Here is an 18,557-nt window from a genome sequence, read left to right as displayed (position 1 = left end):
CTTCCTCCAGGAGGGACGAATTCAGCTTCCAATAACCTTTACCCATCCGGGGGGTCTCTGAAACATTCAGGGAAAACAAAATCATACAGTGATCAGAGAACTCCACCTCAACCACGGACACTGCGGAAGAGACGGCTTCCTCCTTTAAATAAAACCTGTCTATCCTAGACCTGCGACTACCTTGATGATAGGTGAAACCCACGTGGCCTGAGGGGCTCCGGATGTGGGCATCCTCTAGGCGAGCTTCCCTAACTATATTATTAAGGGCCACACTATCGCAATCCAGCGGACCGTTGGAGCCTCTCCTATCTTGGGACCTTGTGACATTATTGAAGTCCCCTCCAAAGATCACCAGCCGGCTAGTAAAAAGGAAGGGCTTAATCCTCATAAAGAGATTTTTACGGCCCAGCTTTGTTTGTGGGGCATAGATGTTTATGAGCCGGAGCTCTTGTCCCTTCATGAGGACATCTAAGATCAGGCACCTCCCCATTTCTAACTCAATAACCCGTCTGCATTCAACCGGAGCGGTAAAAAGGACCGCCACCCCACTATACGGCTCAGCCGCAAGAGACCAGTGGGAGGACCCGCGCCTCCACTCTCTTCTGGCTTTCACCAGAGAGGCTAGATCTGACAACCTGGTCTCCTGTAAAAGGAAAATGTCGGCTTCAACACGGCCGAGAAAATCGAAGGCTGCGAATCTAGCGGTATCCGACTTTATACTGGCACAGTTAATAGATGCCAGCGTCAATGGGGTGAGTGCCGCCATCATTGGTGATTGAGTTAGACGGCCACACCTTTACTTCTGCTTCCCCTTCTTTTTTGCCCCCTCATCCCCTGAAGAAGAGGAAAGGGCAGGACCACTTTTCGACCTTTTCTTAGACTCTGATTGGTCCATGGGGTCCCCGTCTCCGTCCGGCCCCAGTCTAGCCCTGCCCTCCGAGGAAGGTGCCTCCGCAGGACAGGGCCCAGTTCCCCCCAGAGGCTCTCTCACCCTAGGCACCCCGCCCTCACCTTCCCCCTCCAAGGAGGGGGAGGAGATGGTATCGAGGACGAGGTACCGGTTTGACAGGTCAATCAGAGGGGGGGCAGTCAGGCTTCCGTTTTGGACCTGGCCCGTAGTACAAGGCTTAACAGAGGGCTCCGACCTCTTCTTTCTCCCTTTTCTTTTGCCCTTGTCTTTCTTTTTTGGCCTCTCCCCACTCTCCTCATCCACACTTTCATAGTGGGAGGAATCGGAAGGGTCGGCCATATTGCCTTCCTCTCTGCGCAGCCTCCTGATCTCCTCATTCAGCACATTCTCCCCCAGAGCTTCAGTGGTTACAGGGCCAGCTTCAGGACCAGGGGCCGGAGCTACCCCAGTCACCTGGGCACTCTCCAGCTCCCTATTCCTCCTACGAGTTTCCTCCCGCCTTAGTTTGGCGGGGCCCTTTATCCTCGTCACTAGCCCTGTTGTGCCCCCATCCCTGCTCGTACCCTCCCCAGCCGAGGCAACTTCACAGCTCTCCCCGGCCGGAGCAGTCGCAGCACGGGCGAAAGCACTCGGACAACGGCTGAAAGGGTGCCCGAGGACACCACACAGGTGGCACCGAATCTGCCTACAGGATGCGGCCAGATGACCCACCCCACCACACAAAGCACAGACCTGTACAGTACAGGCTGCGCTAAAATGGGTGGGGCTGCCGCACCTGTGACAGACCTTAGGCTGCCCCTGGTAGAAGACCTGGATCCTGTCACGTCCAAGGAAGGCGGCTGACGGAATGTGGGCAACTGTACTACCTGAACGTTTGAGTTTGACGGAAAACGTCCAGGCCCCGGACCAGATCCCGTGCTCATCCAAATTTTTCTTGGGCATGTCCGTCACATCCCCATATCGACCGAGCCAGGTCATGATGTCATAACAAGAAAGTGACTCATTACGGGTCAAAACTGTCACTTTCTTGACTGAGTTCTGACGGGAAATCGCCTTTACAGCAAAATCCCGCCAGCCGGGCTCGTTCTTCACCACTTCGTAGTTTGACCAGAAGAGTTCGAGACCCTCCGGCCGAACGAAACTGACGTCAAACTCAGACGAACCGTAGGGGTGGATCAGGGCAAAGATGTCACTCGCCCTGAATTCCATCTGGAGGAGGAGCTCAACCACTTTAGCGCGAGGCGGGCACGCATCCTCGCCCCTCCAAATCAGACGGACCACATTCCTACGGTTATTGTCCTGCCCGGGTGTCGGGAGGGACCAGACCACCTCCCCATTCTGCTCTCGGAAAGCCCCCAAACCGTGCCTCTCTATCCAGAAAGACAGGTCGACCTCACCCCTTCCCTCTACCTGGATCGACCTGTCGCCCCTACGCAGAGCCTCCAGGAGGCGCTGTTGCAAGTAACCCCCGGGGCCGGACGGAGATGGGGACTCCACCGAATCCCCGGCAGCAACACTGGCATAGCTCCTAGGAGCAGTCACTGCCGGGGGGGGCAGCCGGACCAGACCCAGACCCAGGAGCACCATTCACACCACAACTCCCATCATCCATACCAGATGTTGCATTCACACCACCACTACTCCCACCATCATTCACTCCACTGGCACTCCTCCCAATCACAACACTACCACCCCCATCATTCTCACAACCTGCACTCACTTCCTGCCTAACATATCCTGGGCTGGCTGGGACCTGTAGTACCGCCGGTTTTAATACAGGTTTTCTTGCTGGCTTAGCTGCCGCTGGGGTCAACGCTGATGGCTCCTCCTTCATAGGCGATGTTACCACCTGAGTCTGGGGCTGCCCCACCGGGCGCACCCCAGCTCCTCCCACAATGCCACCACTAGGCTTGCCCGACCGTTCAGGCTCTGCTGATGACACTGACGCCCGGACACTCTCCCCCCTTACAGAGGAGTGCCCCGCAGCGCCCGCAGAAACCACAGTACTCGGGGGACCGCCCCCCGAGCACACCGACCGACCTTTCTCTGCTTCCGACGCCCGGACACTCCCCCCCCTCACAGGAGAGTACCCAGCAGCGTCGGTAGTGCCCACAGCACTCGGGGAACCGCCCCCCAAACACACGGCAGCATAGCTCTTCTCTGGCATTTGGACATGCCCCCCGCCACCCTGGGGCGTCCCAGCAGTGCCAGAGTTGCCCAACATGAGCCCATCCTGCCCTTCCCTACCGGCAGGATGGGTGGGCTTCACATCTATTGCGTCCATAGCCATTTCAGACGCCATTCTATACCCCCCTTGCTGGCCCCGCTCCACCACAGGAACGGCGTCTTGCAGTTTGGGGGGCTCAGCAGCCTGAACCAGCTTTGCAGCTGACCCAGACTGCTGGAAAGGTACGAACATGTACTGCACAGATTGTTGGGTCTTCTGCTTCTTTGCTTTACGCCTGACTTTTCCATCCTCGCACTGATCTTCACCGAAGGTGAAATTCTGGAGGTGGACTGGGGATTCCTGCATGACAATTGCCCTCAATAAACCCCCAGCCTCACTCTCCACCTCGTCCTCCTCACTGTCAGTCACAGGGAGCGCCACTTGGGCCGGCTCTATGTAGCTGTCCTGGGTGTCACAGGGCATAGGAACAGACACAGCATCCTCCACCACATGCGCTCCTTCCTCTACCTTCTCCTTAACTCCTTCACTGCCATCCTCACTATCTTCACCGCCACTACTCTCCCCATCATCCACCTCAACCTCCACCTTACCTGGGGATTTCATGGCGGCAAACCTTTCATCATTTGCCAGCTTCTCTCTTAGGAGACCGCTGCCCTCCAGGATCTCTGCCTTTCTCTCCTCCAGCTTGGCAATCTGGGCTTTCAGGGCTGTGATCCTTTTCTTCAGCTCAGGCTTGCTTCTCCTGGACCCAGAGTTTGCCAGACTCTGAGTCCCACGCAGATCTTCTCTTGCAAGCCTGAGCTCTTTACTGCAGCGGTCGTATTCCGCAAAGCGTGCGGCCATGCGGGAGCAGTAGGTCTCACTTGATTCTTTGGGGCCTCTTTCAGCCCACATCTCCAAACTCTTCCTCCTTGTTTTCCTTCCACCACCAGATCTCTGGCTGGCACCTGTTGCCTGATGAGCAGAGCTTGCATTGCTGCAGACTCTGCTGGATCTTCTGCCTCCGGCTGGAACAATGGCTGTAGCAGTTTTCTCTCCACCCCCCGCCAGCCTTGAAGAACGGGGAATGGAGGCCTGAGGCTCCATGCAGGAAAGTTCCCCCAGGGAGCCTGCCACACCCCTGGGAAAGCCTTGATGTAAAATGCTGCTTCTCTGGATGTCTGGAGCTCAAAAGAGACACACCCGACAGCTTCTCACACAGAACTCCTCTGGACTACAGGATGTGCTCTCTGCTGACACCTCTGTCTGTGTCAGGAACTGTCCAGAGCAGCATAGGCTTTCTATGGGAATTTTCTCCTGCTCTGGACAGTTCCTGATAGGGGCATCGGGTGTCAGCAGAGAGCACTGTGGACAAGACAAAAAAGAAATTCAAAAAGAAGATTATTTTCTCTGTAGTATACAGCTGTTATTAAGTACTGGAAGGGTAAAGCTTTTTTAATAGAAGTAATTTACAAATCTGTCACTTTCTGGCACCAGTTGATTTAAAAAAAATAAAAAAAAAGGGTTTCCACCGGCATTCTCCTTTAAAGTCTCACTGTGTCATTTAAAAAAGCTTTTGACATATCACATGTCAAAAGTTTTGATTGTTTGGGGTCTCAGTTATGAGACCTCAACCAATCATTACAGTGAGCCAATGGGCATCATAGGCTTATAATGGAGCACTTCTGAAACTGGACAGAAAACACAGCAAGCAAGAGAGTGAAGCGCACAACAGCACGCTTCTCCTGGCTTATTCTAATGATCGACCGAAGTTTCAGCATTTCAAACGTTTTTTTTTTTTAAATGACAGGGATACTATAAAATTGAGATATTCTTTAAAAAGAGTGGAAATGCAATTGTCATAGATTATTATGTTTGAATATTATATTTGCATTTGAGAGTTGCTTTGCCAATTGGCCACCAAGAGCATACATTAGGGAAATTGATTTGAGTCTTATAGACCTGAAAAAAAAGGTAAAATGCTTCGCCCCTCTGTAGTCACAAGTGATGTCGGCATACATTGGCTATGTAGTGTAAGCCAACAGTGTAGGGACTTCGGTTATTGCAATGCTCTGTAATCCCATTCTGTATATATCTGTAGGGGACACTGATAAATCGTTGCTGTATTATTATCTAGTTTTTGTAACAGATCTGTTCTCTGTCAAGATGTCAGATGTTTCCAATTACAGGGCACCGGCATTTCTCCGTACATTTAGCCTCTGTAATACATGGGCTGCTGGCGGCTATATACTATCTGTGTTTAGGCAAAAAAAATGATATATTAAGGTGCTGGTATTTGAAGCTTGCCATGTGTTCCTGTGGGAGCGCGCAGCATGTGATGGGGACATCCATCTTCTTGGTTAGTCCCAGAATCAAAGACAGAACCTAGTACATAATAACCGATTACACAGGGAATACTGCTAATCTGCAGAGGAATGCCGCGAGCGAGACAAAGACTTACTGAGAGGCACACTTCTGAGAACTGAAAGCATCATATCATGGCCCAATAGCCAAAATCCCAAGAAGTCAATTGTATGTGAGATGATCAGGTGGTCAGGGTAGTACGGTGTTGTGGTCAGTCTATGAGGTAGAAGTTTGGCCAAGCAGGCATGAGTTTTTAATGAGTGTAGGAGAGTAGGCCTCTGCCATAAGCTATGAAGGTGGTGTATTCTCTAGGGCAGTGGTTCTTAATCTGGGTTCAATCGAACCCCAGGGGTTCGGTGAGTCAGTCCCAGGGGTTCGGTGGGGGAGGTCGCAACAGGACAAGCAAACCAAGCAATTGCTTGGGGCCCAAGCTGGCCCGGGGCCAGCCAGTGTTTGCCTGTCCTGTAGCAACGGGGCAATTCCCCCCATCCCTATTAACTCCCTGCGGCCCCGCGTTAAATTTAAAAACGGACATAGCGCACGCCGGGACGTCACTGACGTCCCGTGCGTGCGCCCATGGAAACGAAGGCGCCGAGGACCGGAGGATAGAGAAGGAGGAAGACATGCGCTGGTCAGCTTGGTAAGTGACCAGCGGCACGTCATCTTCGGTGCTCCGACCACCGGTCCCGAGACCTACTGCCATAGCCAGAGCGGTGGTCGGAGCACTGAAGTGGGCAGTACACAGGCATACAGCCTCCAGCCATACATTGTATATGGCTGGAGGCTGTATGTCTGTGGGGGAACACTGCCTGCATCAGTGGTCTTCCACATGAGTGGTCTTCCAACGGCTGTCCGGGCATGCTGGGAGTTGTAGTTTTGCAACATCTGGAGGTCCGCAGGTTGAAGACCACTGGCCTACATAATGTGGGGGGAACACTGCCTGTCTAATGTGGGGGAACACTGCCTGTCTAATGTGGGGGAACATTGCCTGCCTAATGTGGGGGAACACTGCCTGCCTAATGTGGGGGAACACTGCCTGCCTAATGTGGGGGAACACTGCCTGCCTAATATGGGGGAACACTGCCTGTCTAATGTGGGGGAACACTACCTGCCTAATGTGGGGGAACACTGCCATTGTTGCGAAAATGACATGAGAGTGGCACTTGCCAAGGTAAAGCCGTGCATTTCTGAACTGGTCTCTGAAAGACAACAGCAGAAGTCACACTGATTTGCAGTAAATATTCATTATGTTTTTGTTTTTGTGTGAAAATCATATTTTCATGGTTTTGTTCTTTGTTCTTAATGGTTTTGTTCATTTTGTGCACCTATGTATAAATATATACTCAAATATATGCCTCCTATGTTTTGAATTTGAAAAAATCATATTTTATTTTTCCAATTAAGAGGGGTTCGGTGAATGCGCATATGAAACTGGTGGGGTTCAGTACCTCCAACAAGGTTAAGAACCACTGCTCTAGGGTAAACCAATGGATTAAGTGTAGAAATTCAACATGCCCAATGCTTCTTTTTGTCAGATAAGAGTTAGGATCCCCCCCCCCCCTAAACATTAGATAAAATTTGAGGGTTCAGCCTACTTTTCTCTTTTGTATGGGGGCCTTTGATCACATGATGATCATGAAACCCTATGCAAAGAGCTAACTGCACACTGTTTATACATTAAACTCAGTAATAGGACATTGTTCAGTAAGCTGACGTTACACACATAGTGCCAGCCAAGACTAGACTGCAGCAATGTTATATTTTCATAAGAAAAAATTGTAGCCAGCTCACCGCCTATGTTGACTTTAATCCCGGCGCTCAATGTGTAATCTGGAAGCCGGGATGATGCCGAGCCGTTTCTTCAGTACAATATAAAAGGATCCCAAAAAAAGAAAGGAAGGGGTATCCAGCTCCCAGGAAAAATCATTTTAAAAGTCCAAAATTTTAATTAATCCATTTAAAAAGAAGCGTGAAAGAAAAAAAACACCCAGTGAAATAAAATCACAACGCCATTGGCGTTGTGATTTTATTTCACTGGGTGTTTTTTTTTCTTTCACCCTTCTTTTTAAATGGATTAATTAAAATTTTGGAATTTTAAAATTATTTTTCCTGGGAGCTGTATACCCCCCCTTTCCTTTTTTTGTATACTTCAGCGTTATATTTTGCCAACACTGTCCACCCATTCGGGTGGCTCTTTGTACACCTATACAGTTTGGCACTCCAGTTGGAGCTGGATATGGGACTCAGCACTGAAACTATGAACAACTGCGACATCATAACTTTGGACATGACAGGGACACTTTAATCAGTACAAAATTTGGGACCTAAACATGACATGGTCCTAAAATGTGTATACTGTATGAGGTATCATGGTTGTCCCATTGCCATTTCCAGCCTCTGCCGTACCAGACGTGCACTGACCTGGCCTTGATGTTGGGAACGGATCTGGAGTAGCTGGGAACCCTGTTCCTGCTGGAGATGCTCCATCTCTCGGTCATATTGCTGCTCTAACCTCTCCTTCAATCCCCGGAGTTCCTCTTGCTGATGTCGTTCCAGTTTCTTCACTTCATTATCAAATTTGATTTCCAATTCCTCCTTCTCTTTTTGTAGTTTCTCGCACCTCTCGGTGTTGAAGGCTAAAAGAATCGCAAGAAGACGAGAGAGATTAACCAGGAGCTTCATTTCTTTGCCAAGTACAGAAAGTATTTGTTCCCTTAAGGAAATGTTTACATGCCTATTTTAGTGGTGTTTTTTTCATTCTCAACTTTTTTCTTTTACTTATTTGAATTCATTTTTTATGTATTTTATTAAGTGTGTTTAAAAAAATAAATAAATAAAGCCCAGTGTAAAATTGATAGAAACATAAAAACATAGAATGTGTTGGCGAGAAAAAGCATTCTGCCCATCTAGCCTGCCTAATATTTCCTGGCCCTATCCTATATGAAAATAGCCTTAAAGGGGTATTCCGGGCAAAAACATCTTATCCCCTATCAAAAGGATAGGGGATAAGATGTCTGATTGCGGGGGGGCCCGCCGCTGGGACCCCCCACCATCTCCCTGCAGCAGCCTGCATTCTATGCGTAGCTGCGTCTGAAGTTTCGGAAACCTCTGGGCTTCTGAGACGGGGACGTGACGTCATGCCACGCCCCCTCCATTCCTTTCTATGGGAGGGGGCGTAACGGCCGCAATGCTCCCTCCCATAGACATCTATGCATAGAATGCGGGCTGCTGCAGGGAGATCGTGGGGGGTCCCAGCGGCGGGCCCCCCACGATCAGACATCTTATCCCCTATCCTTTCGATTGGGGATAAGATGTTTTTGCCCGGAATACCTCTTTAGGGTACGTTCCCACATGGCGTATTTTGCTGCGTATTTGCTGCGTATTTGCTGCGTATTTGGTGCTGCGTATTTTCCTACCCATCGACTTCAACAGAGAAAATAAAATACGCAGCAGCAAATACGCAGCAAATACGCCGTGTGGGAATGTACCCTTAAAAGAAACACAGAATACACTTCAACAGTGAAATTATAAAGTTACATCTTTTTATGGCAGTAAAAATTGCATAAATTTAAAAATGTCCTGTGCACTGTGTAGTGTGCTCCTATTGAATGCAGTGGGTGACACGTTACATACTTAAAACATATATATTATGCATTAACATACACCTACAAATACAATATCTCTTAGGATATGTTTACACGGCTTATAACTGTATGGTTTTTGGTATGGAAAAAGGCTGTGATTTCTAAGTCAAAACTCTGAGGTGTTACTGTGAAAACGCCGGCTCTCATTTTCTTCAATTAAATACGGGGAAACGAAGAAGTGATGTCATTCCTTTTTGCACAGTTACATTCTGAAGCTTCCACTGAAGTCAATGAAAGTTTCAGAGCTGCCCCCCACCCACCCACCCCCTTTGCTGCCCTTGAGATAGGTGATGATCCTGCAGGTTGGACTCACATCTATGAGACATTTGAGAATATCTTGGGGATGTTGAGCTAAAAATATCCATTTAAAGGAAATCTGTCATCTGTATTGGTTGCTAAGAGCGGCAAATACTGGTGGATAACTGTTAGGGTATAAAGACAAATGGGACCTTTTCTAGAGCTGATGGTGGTTGGCAAACCTATAAAATAGCGTTTTTATTTCTCAGCCAAGTGTCAAGGAGGCCGAGATACTCAAGTGTCTCAGGCTGGGACATCCGCTCACTTGCCCTCAACTCCCAGCCCTGCCTTAATTGAAATACAATGTACAGTAAAGGAGAGGTTGGGAGGTGAGGGAGAGCAAAGTGGTATGCAAGGCTGTGTCCACCTTCTTGACTAAGAAATACAATTTTCATTTTATACATTTGACAACCACCCTTAGCTCTGTAAAGGTACAGTTTGTTTCATACCCTAAATGCTATTTAATGGTGTCTGCAGCTCTTATGTGCAAATACAGCTGACAGATTCCCTTTAAACTATGTCTCAAAACCTGGACCCCCCCCCCCCCAGTAAATAGTCTCCTTAGCTAGAAGCTAGAAAGATGTTCTGATAACTTCTAGGGCTCCAAGACTTTCCTAAATGCTCAGCACGATATTATTGCAATGATATTTTCTTTATAATAACATTATATAATAATCACTGATGCAACTCAGATATTCATAATGTTTAAGTAATGTATAGTGTACTATTTTAATGAGAAACACTTATGAGAAGACTATAATCATAAAATGTATACTCCTAAAATAAATCCAACAAGAGGTAACTGAATGTGAGCAATCTAACAAACCAAGGGACTTAGACAACATGTTACCAACCACTAGTGTTGCTCGCGAATATTCGCAATGCGAATTTATTCGCGAATATCGCACATTCGCGAATTCTCGAATATTCGTGAATATAGAGCTATATATTTGTAAATACGAATATTCGTTTTTTGTTTGTTTTTTCACAGTACACATCACAGTGATCATCCCTCTCTGCTTCCAGCTTGTGTGGTGTAAATAAGGCTCTAATACTACTGTGTGAGACTGGTGTGCGAATTTTCGCATATGCGAAAATTTGCATATGCAAATTTTCGCATATGCGAATGTTCGCATCTGCGAATTTTTGTATGCGCTAATTTTCGCATATGTTGATTTTCGTATACACGATTCGCATATGTGAAAATAAAACGAGAATATTACGAATATGCGAATATTCACGAATATTCGTCCATATATTCGTGAATATTCACGAATTCAAATATGGCCTATGCCGCTCAACACTACCAACCACCCCCAGCATCGCCTCAATTTATTGCATCCAATTTTACCCCATACTCTGGGCAGGCCCAATGGGAGAGCTCAAAACCTAAAAACTAAACGTTTAGTAGACCTGTGTGAATGTGAAAAACATCTCATTTCAGAACCGTATGATGTTTTCTATACAGCTATATGTGGTGGACCAGATGGCATTAACCCCTAGTGTTTGTGACGCGAGAGTGGTTTTTGGTACCGGAACCACACGAACAGTATCTCCGCTATTCCAATGGCTAGTTAAGGAAAGGAGAGTCCACAACCAGTTATGGTTTAACGGAGGCTTTATTGAGTTAAGACAGATGGAAATATCTTCACAGCTAGGCCAAATTCCCAGAGAGGTGGCCAGGAACTCAGAAGACCTCACAGCTTGCTGGGAGCAATTATACTTGTAATAGACTTGAGACAATTATCTTGAGGCTTGACTATGTGCAGGACTTGACTATTTGTAGTGACAGCAGACATAGACTTTTGACTTACTGGAATGACTGTAGCTTTGCGGCCTTCCAGATGCTGGTCACTAGCACTGAGATCTCTGGTGGTTGCTGTGCTCAGTAGCAGGTGGTAAGAGAGAAGAGCGTGAATTGTAAGGGCCGCTCCTTTATATAGTGGACTAAAGCCCATTGGTCAAGCTGCAGGTCATAGGTTAAGCTGGTGCTCTCTGGGTAACATCATGGGACAACATAACATTACATGTGACAATCTCCCAGGCCCTTTAGACAACTCGCACGTCCTTTAGACTAGCTATACATTAGAACACTGGCTACACATAAGGTAGGAAAAATAACATTATAGAAACAGCAGGGGAGACCCTGCAGGGGAGCCACCATGTCACCGAGGGACTGAACCTGACAGGGTCTAACTGCAGTGCATTACATATATAATAACTATCCGTGAAAAATATAAAATATTTGTAAATTGATTAAAAAACACTTTCTTGATAAAGGAATGACAGGTATACTTGTTGGTGTGCTTGAGTTTTAAGGGTAATTTCACACATACTGTGTCTGCTGAAGAATTGAGCACAGCAGCAAATCTGCTGCAGAAAATAGAGGCCCAGTGGGATGAAGGAGGATGAATGAATGATGAGGGTTGTAGTCCTCCATTGTCATGGTCTAGTTCACAGGGGTCACAGTGGTTGGGGTTTCTCCACCAGATTTCCCACCGTCTTTGGGCTGGTGCTGTATAGAGAGGGTTGCACTAGGGTGAGGCTAGTAAAAACCCCAAGGCACTTCCTATGTCCTTTGGCTGATGTAGGTGGAGATGCCCTTTATAAGGATTGGGCAAATTATTAGCCAGAGACAGGGGTAACTTGAAAAACTCACAGTTCTCTTTCCATGGCAAATAGATGGCTAACATGTCCACTTTAAGGGGCACAAAGTCTTTACCACAATTTAAAATAGTCTTTGCTAGTAATGGATCAGGCTTCTTAACCCATAATCAATCCCAAAGCTTTGTGAACCTCTAGTTGAGTTGAGACCCTTTTTTACCACCAGGAGCTAACTGGTGAGATTCTTGTCAACTCAGGGTTTCTAAACATCTCAGGAACTAGCTCAGAACATCTACTGACTTTCACAGACTAACTCTGTACAATTTACATCACCTGATACTGGTTCATTTATGTTAGAACTGAAAATGAACTGTTCAAGAATTGTGCCACCATGTATTTGGATAATTGGTTGAAGTTAATTTACCCACTTAACTGCATGGCTCTCTGCACTATAACATCAAGGGCACTACCAGGTACCATGGGCAGGGTCCTTTTTTTGTACTTGTGCCCTGGGGAAAACTCATTTAGAGACTAACATCTTCCAATGCACTTGTGCGACCTCCATCTTTCATATGTGCAAAGGTTGCACAGGGGCATCTACAGGGTCAGCTACCACTCTGCCAACCATTAGCACACTGTTAGTACTGCTTGTGGAACTACAAGCCCGGGGCATTGCACTAGCTGGCTCCTGCTGATATGCTGCACATGTACCTATATTCATGAATTACTTTGGTATAATATTTCCTTAAAGTGGCATTAACCATTATTGACGAGTCATAAGTGTGTGCCTTACTGTGCACCTTTAAAGAATAATATCTATATAATGTGAATGATGTCCTGAGGCTGGCTGTGCATGATTTATCTTCCATAACTATTGAACATTCTTCCAATTTTTAGATGCAATTTTTTTAAGGAGAACAACTTATCCCCCCCCCCCCCCAAAAAAAAAAAAATAAATAAGTGAACTGACTATTTTTATCTAACAAAGCTATAAACAAGTGCAGTATTTTTACAACTTTAAAAGACATTCAAATAAAAAATGATCTATTGTATGGGATGAAGGTCAAAGTTTTCTTAAAAAGCTATACAATCTGACCTTTCCAGTTTTATTCACATACCATCTGATTTATGATCCAATTATATTTCTATTATTATATACCATTAAGACAGATGTATGAATAAATGTTTCTTCTCAGACACCCATTATGTTGCATGTATAGATTAATTTACTGTACTTAATGTAGTTGATATATAATGTGTGGTAGCCCAGTACGGGAGGTGTTACCCTGTGCTCCCGCTGTCCTGTCAGGCAGCCTCCTTCAGTGCCCCCAAGGCCCCCTGCACTTGTTTCCCCATTGTAAATATGTTTTACCATGTAAAGTGTTATAAAATGTAATGTTGCTTTAAGAGTTATACCATGTGATATGTCATGTGATTGTTACCCAGGAGATATCAGTGACCAGGTGATCCCAAGAGTGACCTATGAGCTCCCTGCTAGTCTCCCCCATATAAGCCCTGGGTGGAGCTTCTCTCTCTTTGAGCTCTGCTCTTCTGCTAAGCTGAGGTCCAGTGCAGTCGCCTAGTGTGTGTGTCCAGAGTCCTGCAGCCCCCATCAAGTCAAGTCCTGCAGCCCCCATCAAGTCAAGTAAGCTAAAGTCACAGCTTTATGAGTCAAGTCAAGTCATTCCTGTCATCTGTCAAGTCAGCGTGGTCTGCATTCAATTGTCCAGTCCTACTACAAGTCCCAGCAAGCCCTTAATGTCTCTGTGTCACTGGTCACCTCCTTGGGCCCTGGCTTAACTGTATAGACTTTACCAGCTGTCTAACCTCAGTAAAGCTACTGTTGTCCGTAACTTGGCATTGGAGTCTTTATTGCCCCCCCGTGCCTAGCCCAGGATCCGGCGGTATACCTTCGGGTGGTTTTAGGCTAAATCACGCCCTGACGTTACGAATACAAGAGGTTAATGCCATCTGCCCCTAGGGTAACAACATCTTCCCTCATCACACCCGCTACTACAAATGCATTTACTTCAACGATGCCAGATTTTACTTTTTTAGTGTATTATTTCCAAGTTGCCTCAATGATTCCCTGCAACTGTATAGAAAGTTTATATGTTCATATTTGTAAATCTGAGGTCAGTATAAAGTGGTTCCATGTGGATACATAGGGAGCTTTGAAATAACTGCCTTTCACCATTACAGGATAAAATTGCCTAGGTTACAGACTACTACTCCACTCTAGAAGACGTGGTCAGGCTGGTGTGTGTGTCATGTCAAATAAGTCATGAATTGATTTGCATTTTACTTAGAGAAATAAATATTTGATCCATCCCATAGAATCTTGCTCCCAGGTGTCTTTTAAACATGTAACAAGCTGAGATCAGGAGCACTCTCTTAAAGGGATCTCAGCTTGTTACCTGTATAAAAGACACCTGTCCACAAAAGCCAACAATCAGATTGAAAACTCTTCACCATGGCCAAGACAGAAGAGGTATCCAAGGATGTCAGGAACAAGAGTGTATATCTACACAAGGCTGGAATAGGCTACAAGACCATCACAAAGATTATATGCAAATGGAAGAAACACATTTATACAGATAACAAGCTAAGATTAGGAGCACTCCCTTTAAGAGAGTGCTCCTAATCTCAGCTCCTTATGCATCTAAAAGACTCCTGGATGCCAGAAATCTTGCTGATTGATAAGGGGTCAAATACCCTTTTTACTAAGTAAAATTCAAATGAATTCATAACTTACTGAAAATGCAATTTTCTGGATTTATTTATTTGTTATGCTGTCTCTAGTCACCCAAGCTCTATGGCAGCGTTTCCCAACCAGGGTGACTCCAGCTGTTGCAAAACTACAACTCCCAGCATGCCGGGCATGCTGGGAGTTGTAGCTTTGCAACAGCTGGAGTCGGACTCACTTATTGAGAAACACTGCTCTATGACGCCTGAATTGAGGAGATTTGACATAGGCCACATTCACACTGCAGTATTTGGGATTAGGATTTGTTAGCCAAAACTAGAATAAGAACCTACATGTGGAAAAACCAAAATGAATATTAATTCTGCATTTTGGCTTGCAAATGCTGGTGCAGAATACTGACCAGAATACTGCAGTGAAAGTGGCCATATAAGCAGAAGTAATGAGAAGCACAGGATATTTCTTGCTGTTAATTATCGAGTACCGTATTTTTTGCCGTATAAGACGCACTTTTTCTTCCCCAAAACTGGGGGGAAAAAGTCAGTGCGTCTTATACGGCGAATACACCCCTATCGCGGCGGTCCCTGCGTCCATCAACGGCCGGGACCTGCGGCTAATACAGGACATCACCGATCGCGGTGATGCCCTGTATTAACCCTTCAGACGCGGCGATCAAAGCTGACCGCCGCGTCTGAAGGGAAAGTGACACTAACTCTGCTGTTCAGTCGGGCTGCTCGGGACCGCCGCGATTTCACCGCGGCGGTCCCGAACAGCCCGACTGCATAGCTGGGTTAGTGCTTACAGGACACCGGGAGGGACCTTACCTGCCTCCTTGGTGTCTTCTCCGTTCAGGGATCCCCTGTATGGCTGGCGCTCTCCTTCCTCGTCATCACGTCGTCGCGTACGTGCGTCGGCGTGTGTAACGACGTGATGGCGACGACGGAGAGCGAGGATACCCGGCCGGCAGCAGAGACGTTCCGGAGCGACGGGGACACGACGACAGCGATGGAGCGACATCCAAGGCAGCGGTGACGGGTCCGGAGCGGCGGGGACACGTGAGTATTACCTCCTATGCAGTGGTCTTCAATCTGCGGACCTCCAGATGTTGCAAAACTACAACTCCCAGCATGCCCGGACAGCCGTTGGCTGTCCGGGCATGCTGGGAGTTGTAGTTTTGCAACATCTGGAGGTCCGCAGGTTGAAGACCACTATTGGGTTCAAAATCTTAATTTTTTTAGATGTTGCACCTATAAATTGGGTGCGTCTTATACGCCGGTGCGTCCTATAGGACGAAAAATACGGTATTTTATTCCTCAATATTCAATAGCATCTTTGTGTAGAAGGAGATACACTCTATCTGGCACTGCATAAGATTGTCTTTAAAGCAATGAATTTTTATACAGCCTATAGTACGCTGGTGGGAGTCGTGCAAATTAAAGACGGTGGTGCTCTATGCTATCTGGCACATATCGCTTCCATCCAATGTTTCTAAAGAAGTGTAAGGATGGCACTCACCACGTTTGTTGGATAAATCGTTGCTTTTATTCGTGCGACTATACAAAGTGCATCGAGCAGCTTGATCTGCAAAGGGAGATAACGCTGGGACCTCTCCCCAGGAAGGTGCGACAGCTGTTTCGTAGCTTGTAGCTACTTCATCAGGCCACGCCAGAATAAAAGCAACGATTTATCCAGCAAACGTGGTGAGTGCCATCCTTACACTTCTTTTGAAACATTCAATAGCATCTGTGCAGCCATCGGATAGGTAATCTATCTTTAGGGTACGTTCACACGCGCGGATTTTCGCAGCGTATTTAGCTGCGGATCCGCTGGTGAAGGCCCCGCTCTATGCTGGCTTTACATGTGCCAGCTGGTAGCGGCAATACGCCACTAAGAGCAGACACAGTGCAGGAATGTGCATACTTGCACATCGCCGCCGCTCTCCCTGCTCTGAGCTAGGCAGAGAGCTCCCGCGATGTGCGAGTATACTGCAACTCGCACATCGCAGTGTGCCTGCTGGTAGTGGCGTATTGCCACTACGAGCAGGCACATGTAAAGCCAGCATAGAGCGGGCCTTCACCAGCGGATCTGCAGCGTAAAATACGCTGAAAATCTGCGCGTGTGAATGTACCCTAAAGGTTGAAAAACTTTTTTCTTTCTTTTTTTGCTCACTGCTTCCTTAGGGTAATATGGAAGTGGTCTATCAAAAAGAAATGAGGGACCATGGAAGCCAACTATAGCAGGGTCGGCACTACCATAAGGCAGCTTAGGGGGCTGCGGGTCAGAAAAATCCAAATCCCCAGCCACTGGAGTTTTAGCTAAAATTATACTAATCTTACATCACAATAACTTCTTTATGAGGTGTAAATGTGCACATGATGCTTCTCCATCCATTGTTTTTATAAAAGGATGAAAAGTGACATCAGATTCATACAAGCCTATGGGGGATGAGAGATTGGGGGAGGTTGTATTGACCTGTATCACCAGCAGGTGAGCGATAACATTTAGATTTTTCTTGACTAGAAACATTCTTTAAAAAGTTCACTCCACCCCTAGACATCTTATCCCCTATCTTTGGATAGGGGATAAGATTTCTAGGGTCGGAGTATTCCATTAATGAATGGAAACAGTAGAGATGCACCAATAATCATCATGTTCTATGCTCTTAGCTTTACACAGTTTAAAGGGAACCTGTCACTTACTTTTAGAAGACATAACAAGCAGCAAGACTTAAAGGGGTATTCAAGGGGAAAAAAAAAACTTTTTTTTTATTTTTATTTTTTATATCAACTGGCTCCAGAAAGTTAAACAAATTTGTAAATTACTTCTATTAAAAAATCTTAATCCTTCCAATAATTATCAGCTTCTGAAGTTGAGTTGTATTTTTCTGTCTGGCAACAGTGCTCTCTGCTGACATCTCTGCTTGTCTCGGGAACTGCACAGAGTAGAAGAGGTTTGCTATGGGGATTTGCTTCTAAACTGGGCGGTTCCCAAGACACGTGTCATCAGAGAGCACTTAAGTACAGGAAAGATTAAGATTTTTTAATAGAAGTAATTTACAAATCTGTTTAACTTTCTGGAGCCATTTTTTTCCTGGATAACCCCTTTAATGCATTGGTAAAATAATGTTCCCTTCCATATTTGTATAACTGCAGTTATACAAATAACTGTCCCGCAACTGCAACTAGTCATTGGGAAGGGCGCCTCCAATAAGTAGTCATGGCCTCTAGAGCTGAAATCACACCTATTGAGGCATGAGTGACAGCGCAGATCTCACTGACATCATTGCTTCATTGCAGGAATTGCAGGTGACATTACCTTTGGGCATGTGCAGTGACAAGAAGTAGTAAGAGGAGCTTATGGCTAAGTTTCTACTTGTATTTTTTGGGAAAATGCCAAGAAAAACGCCAATTCTGCCGCATGGTGTTTTTTCATTCAAAAAAAACGCTGCGGCCTGATGTTAGCTGTAAATCAATGAGAAATCGCTAAATTCTTTTTCCACTTTGCTTTTTTCAGTTAGTTTTTTTTTGCCATATTTTTACTCTTTTGCCGTTTTTCAGCTCCTTGGCGGTTTTGCAAAGTTGCAGCATGTTGAGCCTTTGGTGTTTTTTTCCCCTGAAATCGTGGTGTTTTTCTCCCATAGAAGTCTATGGGAGTAAAAAAAAACACCAAGAAAAACGACAAGTGGCTTTTAACTTTGTTTTTTTTGCTGGCGTTTTTTATTCATTTTTGGACTTTAGCGATCCAAAAAAGTGATAGAGATACCTTTTTTTTAATAAAATTTCGTAGGGTACCATTAAAAAAAATATATTAAAAAAGATACAGTAGTGAAAGAAAAAATTGTATTTAACAAAATGTATCTTTATTATA

General features: G+C 46.0%; 1 protein-coding gene across 3 annotated transcripts in view; it reads right to left on the bottom strand.

Moving 5' to 3' along the window:
• Positions 1–18,557, bottom strand: part of MTUS2 (microtubule associated scaffold protein 2) — a 697,108-nt gene that overhangs the window by 41,155 nt on the left and 637,396 nt on the right. For all 3 annotated transcript variants that reach the window (XM_056561844.1, XM_056561842.1, XM_056561843.1), the window contains exon 9: positions 7,863–8,077. In XM_056561844.1, the coding sequence (XP_056417819.1) occupies positions 7,863–8,077 (215 nt within the window). The remainder of the gene's footprint in view (positions 1–7,862; positions 8,078–18,557) is intronic.

This window comes from Hyla sarda, chromosome 2 (genome assembly GCF_029499605.1).
Source record: "Hyla sarda isolate aHylSar1 chromosome 2, aHylSar1.hap1, whole genome shotgun sequence".
Classification (NCBI taxonomy): domain Eukaryota; kingdom Metazoa; phylum Chordata; class Amphibia; order Anura; family Hylidae; genus Hyla; species Hyla sarda.
This window is presented reverse-complemented; position numbering and strand designations above follow the sequence as displayed.